The sequence below is a fragment of the Nomascus leucogenys genome, unplaced genomic scaffold (assembly GCF_006542625.1).
Source record: "Nomascus leucogenys isolate Asia unplaced genomic scaffold, Asia_NLE_v1 000695F_125625_qpd_obj, whole genome shotgun sequence".
Lineage (NCBI taxonomy): Eukaryota > Metazoa > Chordata > Mammalia > Primates > Hylobatidae > Nomascus > Nomascus leucogenys.
In genome coordinates, this window is record NW_022096269.1 from 1 (window position 1) to 17,654 (window position 17,654).

Sequence of the window (17,654 nt, forward strand, 5' to 3'; positions counted from 1 at the left end):
ACAACTTTATAAAAGAGATACTGCTATCATAGATGTAAAAGCCAGAAGGGAACAAGCAACATGGATATTTATCCTCCATCATGGCCCTTAGTTATGGTATCAGATTGGAAACAGAATCAAATTCTTAGCTCAAGTACAGCACAGTTTTAGAAAAAGGGAGGCTTGCCACAGGCACAAAGCTTATGGAAATTTGAGGAGAGACGTAGACAAAAACAAACGTGTAAACTGCTCTCTTTTTATGTCTTCCTTTCTACCAGTAACCAGATATCTACTCTATTTCTGTACTTCATTCGACGTATTAAGATTGACAAGACCCTATATTGCTCTTTTGAGAACTCACCTAAATTTCATCTCTTGGCAAAATGAGAGGTCATCTCTCCTTGCCATTGTTACTTCAACCGACACAGTTTCGTTTTTATTTGAATTGCATGGACCATATTCCCAAGCACATGAACATACCTATACAGACATAGAGACAATAAAAAAATTATCAGATATAGACATAAGAGAAGGCATTCAAAATACTTTAATCATCAAATAAAATGAACTAAATGTAAGTTTGAAAACAGTAAGATATTTATTTATATGACAGCATACACAATTTCTGGTTACCTTATTGTCACACCCTAGTTTGTGTGCAGTAAAGAATGGCAAATTATTTTATCAATTACTATCAATATCAATGTGTAAGAGGTTTTTCTTATCTCTTAAAGTATGTTTCTGCTACATTTCAGTAGAAGGCTTACCTGACCATATTTAACATCGTTGTTTCAATGCTAGCTTGCTCTAGATGTTCAGAGCTGCCTTCAGTATGATTATCTAGCAGGTTCTTCATTATAGCTAGGGTTTGCTCTACAAATTGAGTATTGGTATCAGTCAATAAAACCTATAGAGAGAACAAATATATTAATGATTTGCCATCAATGCCCAGAAGACAGACCCCTAGAGAGATGAAACTGACTGATCTAAACACACAAATAGAGACATGCACCCACAGGCACACAGCCAAACAGGCATACAGATATACACAGACACTCATACCCATAAACAAGGCACGTATACCCTCAGGCACACATACACATCAGAGTTCCTAGAAGCAAGCTGATGTTCATTGAGATGATTCTTCTTTCTACAATTTTTGGACAATTTTTAAAACTGTGAGCACCTAATTTAAATAATCTGAAAGAAAAAGGCTTCATTATTTCAAACAAGTCACTCTATTCACAGGGAAAGGTGAGAAATAAAAAAGAGCACACTTTACCTGTCCTTGGGAGTCAAAAAACTTGCTGATAGTCTCCTTCAGTTTGTTAAATAGCACCAGATAAAGAGCAGGACTCAATTCTAGACCCACCAGGTCCTTATCATTGGTCCATATTTGAAGTACCACTTTCTCATGGTTACACACCATTAACGACAACAGCTGATCCATGTATTTGCTGACAGGTGTATCTGCATTTCCCTCCAAGGACATCACTGAAATCACGGAACCCTTATGTTCACTGACTGGACCCACGGGTGGGCTATAGGTTGCCAGGCCAGAATTACTTCTGTGCTGGAGGCACACTCCCCCAAGGGCACAAAGGAAGCCAGTCATGTTGATCCATGCCTGTAGGGAGTCTGTGTCAGACAAATCTATGGGTCCTCCTCCACTCGCATGGGACATTTGCCTCTTAACAATGGTCTTGCGAAGCTTTCAACAGTCTAAACACAAAATTTTTGTGCAAAGCATGCATTAAACCTAAATTAGTTGAGACTTGACAAATTACTCTTTATCTAACATTTCTTCCCTCACAAGTATAAAAAATGTAAAAAATACATTAAAATCAATCCCCCCAAATTACCATATACATTTTTAAAGAGCTACTGATTTATTTTTGTCCTACACTAATATAATTGCCCAAGTATCAAATTTCTTTTAAAAAGCTTTGATTTCACATGGATGAACCTTGGGAACATTATGCTAAGTGAAAGAAGCTAATCATAAAAGCCCACATATTCTAAAATTCCATTTACAGAAAATATCCAGAATAGGCAAATCTACAGAGACAAAGTAGATTCCTGGTTGCCTAGGGTTGGAGAAGCGGGGGGAAGAGAGACAAGAAAGTGTGTGTGTAGGGGGGTTGTTAGAGGCAGAGATAGCTAAAGGATATCGGGTTTTTTTTTCTCAATTGATGAAACTGTTCTAAAACTGATTGTGGTGATGGTTGCACAACTCTGTGAATATGCTAAAAACAGTCACTGAATTGGACACTTTAAATGGGTGAATTGTATGGTATGTAATTGTATATTATATCAAACAGTTATCCCTCAAAAGCTTTCATTCTAAAGCTACATGTCCCCTCCAAATAAAGGTATTAGGTACACAATTTTGCTTCACAAAAATATAACTTTTTTCTTATTGTAATTAAGCATGACAGAAAAATAACATGGGGGAAGAGCCAGTTTTTATAAATCGCCTAATAATGACAGCAATATGAACATTACAAATCATATACACACAAACACCAACTCATCAATTTCCAAAGTAACAGATAATATAGTCAATAGTAATAGCTGAATGAACTGTCCACATTTTAAAATTTCATTTACTCTATGGGTTCAATCTTCTGCCCAAGACATTCCTTAATTAGAATACCTAACAAAATAGCAAAATGAATTGTTTCCATGTTAATTTTTCTCTACCTCTGTTGCTCCTTTTCTGAAAATTCTGTGAAACACCCTGATGAAGGGAGAAAGAGCAAGAAAAGATAAAGAAATGGTCTCTGCAACAAACAGTCTCTAGCAGTGCTGCCCAGTATTTCTGTGATGATGGAAACATTTTCTCTCTCTGCTGTCCAACAGAGTAAGTAATTGCCATATGTGGCTACCGGGTACTTGCAATGTGGCTACTATATGACTGAGGAACTGAATTGTATTTAATTTTAATTATGTTAAAATTTAAGTTAAATAGTCACACGTAGCTAGTGGCTATCATATTACAAAGTACAGGTCTAGATAAACCACAACTAAATATCAGTCTTCAGACAACTATATGCTTACTTTACTGAGTGACTCGTGAATGATTACCAAGGTGAAGTACATATATTTAGCAGTTCAGTTAATGGACAAAAGGCAACTTTACAAACTTACCTGGCCATCTTCCATTTGGGCTTTTGGATAGCTAAGGATTAGTTTTGTTGCCTGTTCCCATTTTGCATGTGTATCTTCCCAAGCCTAAAATGAAGACAGTTATCACTTGAAAGCAACTTTAAGTCTAGAGCTAAACATCAATCAGCAACAGCCAAGCTTCAAACTTGATATATATTAAGTACTCAGATATTATACTTGTAATATGCACATATCTTGGATTTACTTCAAAAGCTATTCCTCATCACACATGTGTAACAAGAGGCTTCCAAAATTGAGGGTGGGCGCCTGGGAGGGGTGTTTCTGTTGCTAAGGGCACACCTCAGTGTTTCCTGCAGTGGGATGCTCAGTGCGCCTCAGCAGTGCCATCACTCTTTCTGAAGTGCTGCTGTTCCTAAGCAACTACAACAGCAAATCAAGTTACTGCACTTAGAGCCCTGCCTGCCAATGGAGAACCTGATAAGCCCACCCAAAAGGCAGAGTACGAGGAGCAGAGCAAATGCCTCAAATGATAAAGCCAAAAACTTCTGTTCACTAACCTCACAGGAAAGGTACTTATCTTAGACTCTACAATGTCCACAGCACAAAACAGCTATGCCCACCTCTAATTTACTCATGGAGTTATCCATAACTCCATATGTAAATTACATAGTCATAACTGATAGTAACATATACTGCCAGTTAGTTTTAAAATGTATAGCATATTAAAACTCAGTGGGAAACTAACAATTACAAATGCTTTTTATTTTCATCTTACTTTGTTCAGAAAAGGATTTCAAGTAAGCTACCTGAATTTCCCCTGTAAACTTACAGAATAGTAACCTTAAATACATTCTCACAATCAGATGCCATGTGCTTTAGGCAGGTTGAGTAAAAAAACCACTATTCCCATTTACCTGTTGACATCATATCGCTGACAGGCAAACTCCATGAATGTGTTAGAGTTGGGCAAGAGGTTATGCACTGACACTTCATCCACCCCACGCCGGGTATCTGCTTCCTCAGAGGTGGCAGAAACAGGACATGGCGACGAGAACAGCTTCAGTGTCAGGGTTCCACAGAAACATGTACAGGGCCACTTCTAGTTTGGTCTGTGCTTGTCGGCAAATTGTGGGGGTTCCACTGCATACTGCTGCACTATCCTGAGAGTCAAGGGTGGAAGACATATATTTGCAACTTGAGTAATTTTATGTATAAAACCCAACAACACAATAAACCGTGTGTGTGTGTGTGTGTGTGTGTGTCCGTATCTATCTCGGCATACAATAACTCACAAGAGCTTTCTCCTTAAATCATTATAGGAATTTTTCAAACCCCAAAATATCTTGTCCAAATGAGAAATGAGATTTTCTGGACCAACATAAAGCTACTATCTGTCCAATTTCAAATCAAATAGGTGTTATCCTATTCCAGATTCCAGAGATGTAAACTGATTCTAACATGGACAGGTAAAACATCATAACATAAATCTACTGCAGTAATGATATAATGTACTTCCCAATCAATTAGAAATGACAAAAACAGAGGAAGTAACAGGAAATTCTATCTACTTGCTATAGGGAAGTAATAAAATAAGTACACTGCAGCACTCATTGAAACAAGGGCATAAACAAGAACTAAATATTGCTGCAGTAGACAGACTTGATTCTGAATTACCTATTCCCCAAAAATGAAATGGAGAAAATAATTGACAAAATAAATGCAAATTCTACAAGTAAAACAGACAATAATAAATACCATACTGCTTAGATGTTTTTTCTTTAACAAGGTTATACTAAAAATTAGGGATGAAAAACATTTTGGTTTGGAAAATAAACTCTTCTGTGATGATCCGATATTTTCACTTGAAATATGATTTATATTTAAAGGAAACAATACACACAAATGCAAATCACAGAAACACTTATCTTTAACATGAAGCAAAGTACTTTGTTTTTATCCTTGTACATCTGTACTTTGTTAGCTGGTACAAATTCTATACTTCTGTGGCATGAATGGTTTTTTATGAGGTGGAGGTTATCAGATACAGCTTGTAAGTGTCAAGTGCTATTTATACCTTTTTTTTTTTTTTTTTTTGAGACAGAGTCTCGCTCTTTTGCCCATGCCGGACTGCAGTGGCGCCATCTCGGCTCACTGCAAGCTCCACCTCCCGGATTCACGCCATTCTCCTGCCTCAGCCTCCCAAGTAGCTGGGACTACAGGCGCCTGCCACTGCGCCTGGCTAATTACACATTTTTTTATTTAACCCTCACAACAACTCTGGAGCAGGAATTATTATTGTCCCCATTTTAAAACTGAGGAATTGAGGAACAAGGGTGTTAAGAACTTGCCCAAAGTTCCACAAAGAGCAGTGATAGAACTAGAGTCTAAGCAGTTTTTCACTATTACACTATATTACCTGGATGAAATTTATCAAAGTTCATTCAGAAAACAAGTAGAGCACACAAGATAATACAGGAAAATTACAAAAGAAGCTGACCATAGATGAGTTCCCTTTTCCCTTCTGGAGAGAATCTCTAGGAGTTTGTAGTGACTCTTCAAGACCCATGGACATATGACTGGTATTTCCACTAGAAGGAGTATCACATCCTACTCCATAAAAAAGGAGAAAGTGACAGGAACTTCTATCTGCCTGCTGGAAAAAAGAAATAAGCTTTACTGAAGCACTGACAACCAAGAGGAATAAACACTTATATGGGTTATCTTCCTGTTTGAGACGCTCCTAGAAAACCTCTCCGCTCAGTCTCTGTGCCCCACCTTGAAGGAAATTCACTAGAAACCCATTAGAACAAATAATGTTCACTTAATGTCTTTAAAATTTCTTTCAGTTTCTCATTCTCTAAATAATCAGAAACAGTAGATTCTACAAATATAAATTAAGTCTAACATAAACATAAGTAAAACATCAACAATGTAAATTCACTGTAGGAAAACTATAATTTGGTCTCATTGACAAATTTTTTTTCCACAAGATTTTATCCTGTGCCATGTTGGCATAACTAGAAACTGACTCTTGAGATTAAGTTCTTCTGGACCAGTAATTAACCCTGGTATACACACCAAGTATGTCACAAGAGTGTGCTGAACAGGACACTACTGGATTCCTCATACTCATATTCTGGAGATTATACCATAGGCAAAGGCACGAAAATCTGAAGTCTAATCTCGTTCCATATCTTTGGAATAATGCCAAATTCTGCTACATTAACACATCAAATAAGCCAGATGTGAATAAATCCACTTCACCATTAGTCTATTTCTAAACAGAGACAATTTATTAATAACAAGCTGTATAATACTGAAAAGGATATGAGTTTCATACATTTAAGATTTTTCATAGCTATGCTTCTAGAAAAAAAAAAACTCACTAAATCAAGTACTCCTAAAACTAGGCCATAATAGAATTCCTAAACTGATCAACTATAGAAACTATATGTTAAAAGAGATTTAAGACTCTTCTCTATCTGTGACAACCTCTCCATGTTTCAATAGTTCAGAATCAAAAAATTTCACTCCACCCCGAGAAGTGTCGTGAAATTTTCAAGATGTGAAACCCTTATTGGAGGCATAGAAATAAACATAGATTGAGGACCCTCAACCTTTTCCCTTTTGCTTCTTGATAGATAATTCTCTGGACTAGTCTAGCCACGACATCTAGGACTTTACGATTTCTCAGAGCTGATTCTAGAACTGGACAAAAAACTCATTAAATCAAGTACTCCCAAATCTATGCCATAATAGAATTCTTAGATTAATTATAGAAGCTATATGTTAAAATAAATTTTATGGATGAATTATGTCTTATGTATGAACTTGAGAGTAAAGATAGAATATGCTCCTCAAGCTACTTTGGTTACAGCAGTCACCACTTTTCCTGGGCCTGTCCCATACAGACCTATTTAACTCAACTAGAACTAGAATTCATCAACAGTGTGGTTTTAAGGCCAAAGCTTCAGAATAATTTTAAAAATGCTAATTTGCCAGCCCTTGTCCTCTGCACATATATGTCCTTTTGAGAACCTTGGGGGGAAGGAGGAGCTGAAATAGAAACTAATTTGGCTATAAAACACTTTCTTAATCTCTCCCCATCACCATTCCAAATATTCTCCCATTTTTTAAAGATGTCATTTTGCTTACCTTATTTTTAAGAAAAAATTTATTCCTGCAGATCAAAAATTTCCTGCAACCACTTGAGAATTTCTGTGCTACTAAGCATTTGATGACTAATTTCTTGCAGATGTAAAAATACATTTGTGAGCTGCAGTAACATAAAGTTCATTGTTACAAGCATCAATAATAACCTAATGCAGATATAACCAGACATCAGAATGGCATTCTCCCATAATGAATACCAGCTTAGAGAAGCTTAGTTATGTTAAGTATGTTAGTTGAATGATAGCGAAACTAAGAAGAAAGAGAAACGTTAAGAAATGATAAGGGCAATTAAGAATCTGATCTAATTATATCAATATTCATTATACATTAGGTTTCTTAGAGATGTCTTAGTTTTCAGTTATGATCAGAAAGGATCAGTAAGTGCTCTTGAGCTAAAAATTACCCTCAAGGTCTTGGCATTTCAGTTAAACCAAATTAACTTAGTGTAGTAATTTTGGGACATTTCACAAAAAAACACTTACACAAAGCAAGAGCTTTGGATCTGCATGAATTAGTTTCACCATGGACAAGAGAAGATACTTACAGCTTCTTGTCTCCAGGTCTGTAGCTTTTTCTTTGAATTTAAGGCTTGTTACTTTTTCTTTAAATGTAAGACTCTAAAAACCAAACAAAAACATGGTATCAGACATAAGACTCAGGATAATAGCTATCCAACCTTTTAAAAGATTTTTATTATGAAAAAGCTTTGAAAAAGCTATTTCTATACTACCAAATGTGTGGTGTAAGTAGAAACACTCAATAGTAAGCATAAGGTCAGTATTATTAAGTTTAAAAAAATGGAAATGGTTTTTGCACCATTTATATTACTTTTTAATCAATCTAATAAAACATTGAAAATCTATTACAATACTAAAAGCTTAGTATCAGGTTGTAAAAAACCTCCTATGTAAAAAACTATTTTCCAAAATGTAAAAAACATAAGGGAAAAAACATTTGGTCTCTAGTTCTCACGAATCTCCACACTGGGTAACTCATTAACAAACATTTCCCCACACACATACACACAAGAATTTCACAGACTCTACAGTATTGTCCGTTGTAAGATGCAGCATTATTTGATGTCCCAAAAGGAATGAAAACCCACTGTCAATTGTAAGACACTATTTAAAATAAGATATACTCCCAATTTCAGAGAAGAGTAAAAATAAGTGCTTCTTAGAATTAATGAAATATATTATCTAGGCAATCTCTGTATTTACTAGTTTAATTGTAAAATTTGCTTTTTCCTTCGATGGCACTCCAGCTCTTTCAAGTTACAGAATGCACACGTTTTGCCTGAAAAACATTCATAAAATAGAAAGAATTCTGAGAAAGGCAAACATGGAAAATATGTTTCCGTTACAGAGACATAGGATGAATTAAAATAATCATAGATGTTTTTCAACCAAAACTCCAACAATTATATTCTAGATCTAATATCACCTACTATTATATTTCCTTCCTTTTCTTCTTTAAAAGAACACAAAACTATCTGATTTTGACATGAATGCCTTTATGTAAACATATATATAACATAGAAATAGTAGACTGTATACCAACTCTGGACCCATAATACAAATGTCCAAGTAAACGGGCTGTCTTTCAAAGTTAAAAAGCAGACATGCATATCTATAACACAAATGAACCATCTTCAATGTTTAAGTGAAATATGCATTTGTTATTATACCCAAGAACACTGAAGGGTTGTAGTCCTCAGAAGGGAAGAATAGCTATTTAAATGCATTTTATTTATACTCAAGAATGTCACTACAGAAGAGAAATAGCAAAACTTACAAATAGTTTGTTTTTATATTTATAACTGCCCCTTAACCCCTAGGCAAATGTTTCACCAAATGATTTAATACATTCTGGTTTTACTGTTTGCTCTCTTTCAACTGTATTTTTTCCTTACTCTAAGTTGAGGTGTTTCACCTTAGATCAAGCTGAAACTTTGATTAAACAAATGTATTTACTTTGATGTAACTAAGTGTAACTATCAAATGACTTTTCCCTGATGCAGCCATTGCACAGGAACACAAGAGCAGAGAACAAGTCGTAGACATCAGAATTTTTCCATAAGAATCACTTCCAAAAAAAGTAAATAGAGTCATATGCCACATAACATTTCAGTCAGTGACAGACAATATGTAACAGCACTGAAAAATTCCTATCACCTAGTGACATAGCCATCCTGATGTCCAAGTACAACGCATTACTTTTTGTTTGTAGTGATGCTGGTGTCAACAAACTTTCACTTCTAGTCATATAAAAAAAGTATAGCACATTCAATTATGTATAGTATACAATACTTGATAATTAGAATAAATAACTGTTACTGGTTTATGTATTTACTATAATTTATTTATGTATTTTTGGAGACGGAGTCTTGCTCTGTCATCCAGCCTGGAGGGCAGTGGCATGATCTCGGCTCACTGCAACCTCCGCCTCCTGGGTTCAAGCGATTCTCCTGCCTCAGCCTCCTGAGTAGCTGGGACTAAAGCTGCAAGCCACCACGCCCGACTTAGTTTTTTGTATTTTTAGTAGAGAAGGGCTTTTGCCATGTTGGCCAGGCTGGTCTCAATTCCTGACCTCAGGTGATCCACTCGCCTCGGCCTCCCAAAGTGCTGAGACTACAGGCATCAGCCACCAGGCCCAGCCTACTATGGTATACTTTTTATTGTTATTTTAGAGTATACTCCTACTTAAAGATAAAACATTAACTATGAAACACAGCCTCAGAAGGTCCTTCAGGAGGTACTCCAGAAAAACGCATTGTTACAAGAGATGACAGCTGGATCCACACGTTATTTCCCCTAAAAACCTTCCAATGGGAGCAGATGTGGAGGTGGAAGACAGTAACACTGATGATCTTGACCCCATGTAGGCCTAGGCTTATGTATATGTTTGTGTCACAGTTTTTAACAGTTTTCAAAATGAAAATTAAAATAGAATGTTTTTCAAATTAAAAAAAACAGGCTATAAAGAAAAATATTTTTATACAGCTAGCTGTACAATGTATTTTAAGCTGTTATTACAAGAGTCAAAAAGTTAGAAAATTTAAAAGTTTATAAATTTTAAAAGCTACAGAAAGGTTAATTATCAAAGAAAAAGATTTTTTTTTTTTTTTTTTTGATACAGAGTCTGGCTCTGTCCCCCAGGTTTTGGAGTGCAGTGGCGCGATCTTAGCTCACTGCAAGCTCCGCCTCCCGGGTTCACGCCATTCTCCTGCCTCAGCCTCCCAAGTAGCTGGGACTACAGGCGCCCACCAACACGCCCGGCTAATTTTTTGTATTTTTTAGTAGAAACGGGGTTTCACCGAGTTAGCCAAGATGGTCTCGATCTCCTGACCTCGTGATCCACCCGTCTTGGCCTCCCAAAGTGCTGGGATTACAGGTGTGAGCCACGGAGCCCGGCCGAAAAAATATTTTTTATAAATTTGGTGTAGCTTAAGGGTACAGTGTTTATAAAGTCTACAGTATAGATCCTGAGTATGAGAAAAAAACAAGCATTAAAAGAGGCAGCCTGTGCCCTGGACTCAGGGGCTTCCCTAGGGAATGCCCCACTTGCCCAAAGCAGCGCAGCCTGAACCCAAAACTGTGAGCAGAGAATCCCATGTGTGTTTGAAGGGTTTCCTATGTCCTTTGTGTTCTCCTATAGAAAGCAGCAGGGGTGTGTCGAGCACACACAAAAAGCTCTAACAACACCCTGAGTGCACCCTCATGCTGCTGAGATGCACCCAGACCCTGGACAGGCTGTGGTCAGAACAGCCCGAGGATCGTGGCTGGGGACCATGTCTGGCTTCATGGAGGAAGTCACATGGAGTGCCTTCTCCAAGAAGACGGCCAACGCCCTGCAGGCAGCCCGCTGCACTGTGCCCATCACAGTCTGTACAAGTGTGGGATTTCATTTGGCAGATCCCCAAGGCAGGAGAGAAAAGGAGGAAAGCTAACCTAACTCCAGGTTCTCCATGGAGTTAGGCTTCTCTAGAAGTGTCTGACAGGAGGCATGCGTCCTTGGCCCCGATGAGGCTGCGGGCCATCCCTGCAGTCCTGGCTAGGCAGCCGAGAGGCAGGCCTTGTGGATGCTCCGGGCACAGGTGTTGAGCAAGGTGGTAACCGAGTGCTTGTCCGGGAGCCGCGGCCGCTTGGAGGTCACGCAGTGGTGCACCGACCTGAGGAAGGGGTTGGTGCCTGCAATAGAAGAGTGGGCATGAGCCTGAGGCAGCCGGTGTTGCACCCACACCCTGCACACCCGGCAGTGCTCTGGGAAGTGGCAGCCCCAGGACTGGCTGAAGCACCAGGAGGAGCCCTGCACGCTGCCTGCCTGGCCATCGGGCTCTCCTCCCAGAGCCTCATCGTCAGTGAAGAACTGAATTTGAACGGGATTTGGAGCCCAAGGCTTTGCCTCTGACAACCTTGGGGACCCAGCCCTGGCTCTGCTGTGTGCCAGCTCTGGGCTCAGGGAGACTGACCCCTGCCAACATGACTCTCTCTGGAGCCACATCACCCAGATGGGGCCTTGTGTGCCCAAGCTACTGGTAGGACCTGTCAGTCCCGCTGAGCTTCCTAGTGGCCTCTGGGAAAAGCAGGGTCTGTCCTTGAGCCACAGGCTTTCTCACCCCTCAGCCACTGAACACAGCCACCCTGGACAGCTGACCTGGCACAAGATGAAGGGGCAAAGGGACACAGAAGAAGAGCAGAGACCCCTATCTCTCAGGTGACCACTGGAAAACCCGCTCCTGCTCGCAAAGGGGGAGCCAGAAGAAGGGAGGAAGGGGCCTGAGCGGGGGAGGGTCACAGAGGCTGTCCCTGCAGCACTGGAAGCCTGGTTTTCCAGAATGACCGCTGCCTGCCCTGGGCCCCCAGACAGCTCCTCTGGGTCTGCCCACTGTACAGCCACTGCCGCTCCATCCACAGTGGACTCTGGGTAGCGAAGTCGGTGGGCACATGGTGGCACACTTGGGAGGTCCTTGTCGTTTGCAACACACAAGGCTGTACCTGTGACCCAGACAAGCCCTGGCCTGCCCCGCCTCACAGCCCTGCTCCCGAACAGGACTCTTCACACCCCGGAAGGTTCTGGTGAGGCTTGTGGCAAAGCCTGGATGTCTCTCTGACTCTCGGACTTCCAGACCTGAAGCCCAGAGTGCCCTGCATCGATAGGTGCCCAGAGGTCCTGCCTACTACCTCCCTAGGGCCCCAGGCAAGCAGAGCTGCATCTGTGTTGGGAGGTGAGGGTGCGTGGGCTCTGGGGGTGGGGGCAGAGGCAATGGCCAGTCTGTCCTGGGCTCAGTGTATGTGAAGACAGAGCAGACAGCCTGCCAGGACGTGAACACAGGATGGGGTCTGGGCACTGTGTCCTCTGGCTTGGACAGCAGAGGCCTGGGGCTGCGGTCGGGCGTTGCTCTCCTGCGCCAGCCTGGCCCTCCTGGACACTCGCCCAGGAGATCAGGCAGATGGTGCCATTGTTGCTGCAGGGAGAAGGGTCCAGGTTTATCATGCACTTGGGGTCCAGCCTGGCCACCAATCCCTGGAGCATGCTGGGGATGCTCTGCCGCTGGTCGTCCTCATGCCTGGGCTTCTGGGTGCATACCACCAGGGCCTTGAGGAGGCAGCATGGTGACCACATTGGATACACATGGCCCAGGGCTGGCCAGCTGCCCTCTGCAAAGCCCAGCCCAGCTGGATGTATGTGATGAGTGGGTCATGGATGGCAGTCATGGCTGGAGTGAATGTGTGGTACAGGGAATGGTTGAAGAGGGTGAGTGGATGTTGGCCAGGGCAGCATCCAGGAGCTGCTGGCATAGGTACTGCTGTTTGGTTGGTGGCACCAGGGGCAGTGGGCCGGAGGTAGGATGGGCACGGTCAGAAGCCCAGGACCTGAGGGTTCTCCGTTTAGGGGGCCTTCCCACCCCAGGCCAGTCCTCACTCACAGCCGGATTCCCAAGGCCTCTCTCACAGCCTCCACCCTTGTGCAGACAATGTTGGCCGATCCTGGGTATAATCCCCACCCCCACAGCTTTGTCCTCCCCAGAGTCCCTGCCCCCTGTGACCCACGGGGGTCACAGACAGAGGGTGACTTCTCCCATGTTCCCACCCAGCACAGCAAACCTGGCCTGGAAGAGGCCTGGTGGGCAGGGTCTCAGGTCAGGCCGAGCCCCTACCCAGCCTGACCATGAAGGCCCCTCCAGTGGTGCTCCCAGGAGCTCTTGGGGGAGCCCCGGTTCCCCCAGGGATCACCAGCATCCCACTCACCACTGCCATGTCATTCTTGAGTTTCTCCAGGGTGATGTCACACTTTGGCAAGGTCTTCAGGGGACCTGCAGAGACAGGGGACTTGGGTTGAGCTCCGTGCTGGAGGGCTGGGAGACATGGCAGGTCTCAGGCTCCGATCTGGGATCCCAACCACTGCCACTGGGCCTCGGCCCTCAGAAACCTCTGCAGGAGCTCCCTTCAGCTGACCAGCTGTTCCCAGACCCAGAGTCTAGGCAGGCGGCCCTCACCCCCAGGAGTGCCCATCCCTGTTGGCAGTGAGGCAATGGGTCAAGAGAAGGGACTGTGGCCAGGCCCCTGACCAGGCTGGGAATGCCTCAGTTGCACCTAGGCCAGTCCCTGTCCTGCTCAGTCCTATAATCCTAACGAAGAATCAACTCAAGAAGGCCTGGAAGACCACGCAATAGTGACTAGCATTCTATCTGGACAAGCAGAACAGAGAGACACTTCTAGCTGGGGGTGGGGGGACAGCCTGAGTTTAGAGGGAGGTATAGGTCAATGCCCATGCAGTTCTGAGGTGCTGCCCGAGCTCACAGCAGCCCGTGGCCAGTGGCCCTGCCTTCCACCTGCTTCTCATCAGCACCGTTTTGTTTCATTTTCATGACAGCACACGTGGGCTGCAAATGGGGTAACTGAGATGCAGTCGCCTGCCCATGGTCACCGGGAAGTCAGGGCAGAGCTCCAGGTCATGCTCAGGCCCATCACAGCCAGCTGATGGTCAGGCCACTGCAAGCTGGGCCACCAACTACTGGCTGGATGAGACCTGGCTGTGATGGGCCAGCATGAGGGCCACAGCAGTGGTCAGGAGTAGGGCAAAGGCTGGGCACTGGCCAAGATGAAGCCTGGGCTCGAAGCCCCAGCACACACCAGAGTGGAGACTTGGAGGCCTCTGTCCAGTGCCCAAAGAGCTGCCTGGGGCCTTTGCTAAACCCACATCATCACCAAATGCCCATCCATGGCTGGGCGACCCACGCCCTTGTGGACCCTACGTTGGCTGTGGGCAAAACTCACTACTTGGAGAGGTCTGTCACAATGTCCAGAAGGCTCTTCATCTTGTTCAGGCCCTTTTTTCTGTCTGGGACAGCAGAGGGGACCCTAAGACATGAGCCCGGTGGCATTCCCAGGGCGCTGGCCCCCACCCTGGCCACAGCCCACCTTCGTTCTTCTCGATCTTGTTGACCACGCAGTGCAGGGGCTTGATGCGCTTGGACAGCTGCTTCAGCGTGTCCCGGTACAGCTGCTCCTCGCCCGGCTGGAGCCAGCTGGACTCATGACAGAGCTGGAGTCACTGCAGGACTATGGGCAGGTGAGGCCACAGCCCTAGACCCTCAGGTGGGGAGCTTGGGCTCTGAGGGCCCCAGAGCTCGCACGAATGGTACAACCTGAGGCCTTGTAAAGGTGAGGGGTGACCTAGCACCTCAACCCACCAGGCCGTGTACATCTCACACGATGGAGCTGTGGGTCCCATGCCCGGCTTACCAGGTGTGTGTAAAGGCCTAGGGGAGGGGACACTGGAGTTCTGTGGGGTTTGTGCTGTTTCTGGGTGCTGGGAAGGCTGCGGTGTGGGGCTGGGCAGGAAGCTACAGGGGACGGGGTAGGGCTGGAGCTGCAGCCAAGCGGGAGAAACATGGGAGCTGGGCCCAGGCAGGGCAGCCACCAAACTCACTCTGCAACAAACCACAGTGGCGACCACTCCCCATCCTCCTTCCCAGGCCAGCTGGGCGGGGACCTCACCTGAAACAAAGGGTGGGAAAACTGGCAAGACCAGCACCAGAGCACAGGCTCAGCATGGGCCAAGAGCACAAACAGCTGGTGTCCTGCTTCTGGAAGGTGGTGGGATGGCAGCGAGACTGCAGAGCGGACACTTCCTTCAGCCAGAAGCCTCACGAGCACACCAGCTGGGTCTGCACCAGCTGAACACACCGGCTGTTCCATGGCTGCTCACTTTCCAAATACCAAGAAATGGAAAGAAAAGGGAAGTTTGGCCTGGCACAGTGGCTCATGCTTGTAATCCCAGCACTTTGGGAGGCTGAGGCAGGTGGATCAGTTGAGGTCAGGAGTTAAAGACTAGCCTGGCCTGTCTCTACTAAAAATACAAAAGAAAAATTAGCTGGGCATAGTGGCACGTGCCTGTAATCCCAGCTACTTGGGAGGCTAAGGCAGGAGAATCGTTTGAGCCTGGGAGGTGGAGGTTGCTGTGAGATGAGATCATGCCACTGCATTCCAGCCTGGGTGACAGAACAAGACTGTGTCAAAAGAAAAAAAGAAAAAAGAAAAGGGAAGTTCTAGGCTGGGCGCGATAGCTCACGCCTGTATGTAATCCCAGCACTTTTGGAGGCCGAGGTGGGCAGATCTCTTGAGGCCAGGAGTTCGAGATGAGCCTGGCCAACGTGGTGAAACCCTGCCTCTACTAAAAATACAAAAATTAGCCGGACATGGTGGCAGGTGCCTGTAATCCCAGCTCCTTGGGAGGCTGAGGCAGAATAATCACTTGAACCTGGGAGGCAGGGGTTGCCGTGAGCCGAGATCTCGCCACTGCACTGCAGCCTGGACAACAGAATGAGACTCTGCAGAAAGAAAAGAAAAGAAAAGGAAGAGAATAGAAGAGAATAGAAGAGAAGAAAAGAAAAGAAGAAAAGAAAAGAAAAGAAAAAAGAAAGAAAGGAAAAGAAAAGAAAAAAGAAAGAAAGGAAAAGGGCATCTCATTTTCCTGCTGGGCTCGACCTGCGGTGTTTAGATGAAGTGAGGTCCTGGACAGGGGAGGGATGGTCCGAAGAGGCAAGAGGAGCAGCTTCCACTGGTTGGGCAGTCACCACATACCACCACCATGCTGGCCCTCAACACACACCACATCTTTCCTCTGCATGAGAGACCAGGACAAGGGAGGCCCCAGCAGGCCTGAGGACATGTGGAGACACACAGGGAGGTGTGGCAGACAGGCTCCAACCTTGTCACACAAGGTGGTCAGCCTCCCCCAGCTGTAAGTGAACATGACTTCTGTGGTGTGTTTCACACAAGACTCCATCTAAGAAAGAAGGTGACTGCTGGGCATGGTGGCTCACACCTGTAATCCCAGCACTTTGGGAGGCTGAGGAGGGCAGATCACCTGAGATCAGCCTGGCAAACATGGTGAAACCCAGTCTCTACTATACTTTTACTGACAAAGCAAACAATGAACATAATGTATAGAAATCTTGAGGACAAATAGACTTCAAAAGCACAAACAACAAAAGCAAAGTTGTAATTACATTATACTTGTCAAAAGCACAAGCAAGAAAGGCAAAGATGTAATTATATTAAACTTAAAACCTTCTGCAAAGCAGAGGAAGCCATCAGTAGAAGAAACAACTCGGAGAATGGAAGAAAATATTTGCAAACTATGCATCAGCCAAGGGGTTAATACACAAAATATATAAAGAACTCAAACTACTCAAAAGCAAAAATACAAATAATCTGGTTTTTAAAAATCTACCCAAAACCTTTGTCTCCCACCATTATTTCCCCACCTTTTCCCGACTGCCTTTGGCCCCCCTCTCCCTTGCCACCCATTTTCTTCCTCCATCTACCCCAAAACTTTTTCCCCACCATTTCTTCCCCCACCATCATTTCGCAAAGCCTTCTCTACTCTCCCGCTCACCATCCTTTTCCCCATCCATCTACCCAAACACTTTCCCCAGTTTTCTCCCACTGTCTTTTCCCCTTCTCCCAGGCCACCTTCTTTTTCCCCATCCCACTCTCATCACCATCTTTTGCTCCTTTATCTAAGCAAAAATACTTTCCCCCATCTTTTCCCAAAGCCTTCTCCCCACTCCTGCTGCTCACCCTTTTCCCCCATCTTTTCCCAAAGCCTTCTCCCCACTCCTGCTGCTCACTCTTTTCCCCCTTCATCTACCCAAAAATTGTTTTCCTCATCGTTTTTCCCCCTGCTCCTCCTTGCCACCCTCTCCCTTCTCCATCTACCTGAAAACATTTCCCCATAGCCTTTTCGCAAAGCCTTCTCTCCACTCCTGCTCACCTCCTTCTTTTCTCCCTCCATCTACCCCTCAAAGTTTTCCCCACCGTCTTTTCAGTCTTTCCCCCTTCCCACTCGTCCTCCTTTGCCCT

At 44.0% G+C, this 17,654-nt stretch overlaps 1 protein-coding gene and 1 pseudogene across 1 annotated transcript; both read right to left on the reverse strand.

The window, feature by feature from the left end:
* Positions 1–746: 746 nt before the first annotated feature.
* On the reverse strand, positions 747–3,200 carry LOC115833866 (neurofibromin-like; the record flags this gene model as incomplete). Its single annotated transcript, XM_030808685.1, has 3 exons — positions 3,130–3,200; positions 1,262–1,701; positions 747–886 (listed from the first exon to the last, which is right to left on the reverse strand). Coding segments are annotated over exons 2-3 (542 nt in total), but the record flags the coding sequence as incomplete, so codon positions are not given.
* An 8,134-nt stretch (positions 3,201–11,334) lies between these two features.
* On the reverse strand, positions 11,335–15,485 carry LOC105737978 (annotated as a pseudogene).
* Positions 15,486–17,654: the final 2,169 nt, after the last annotated feature.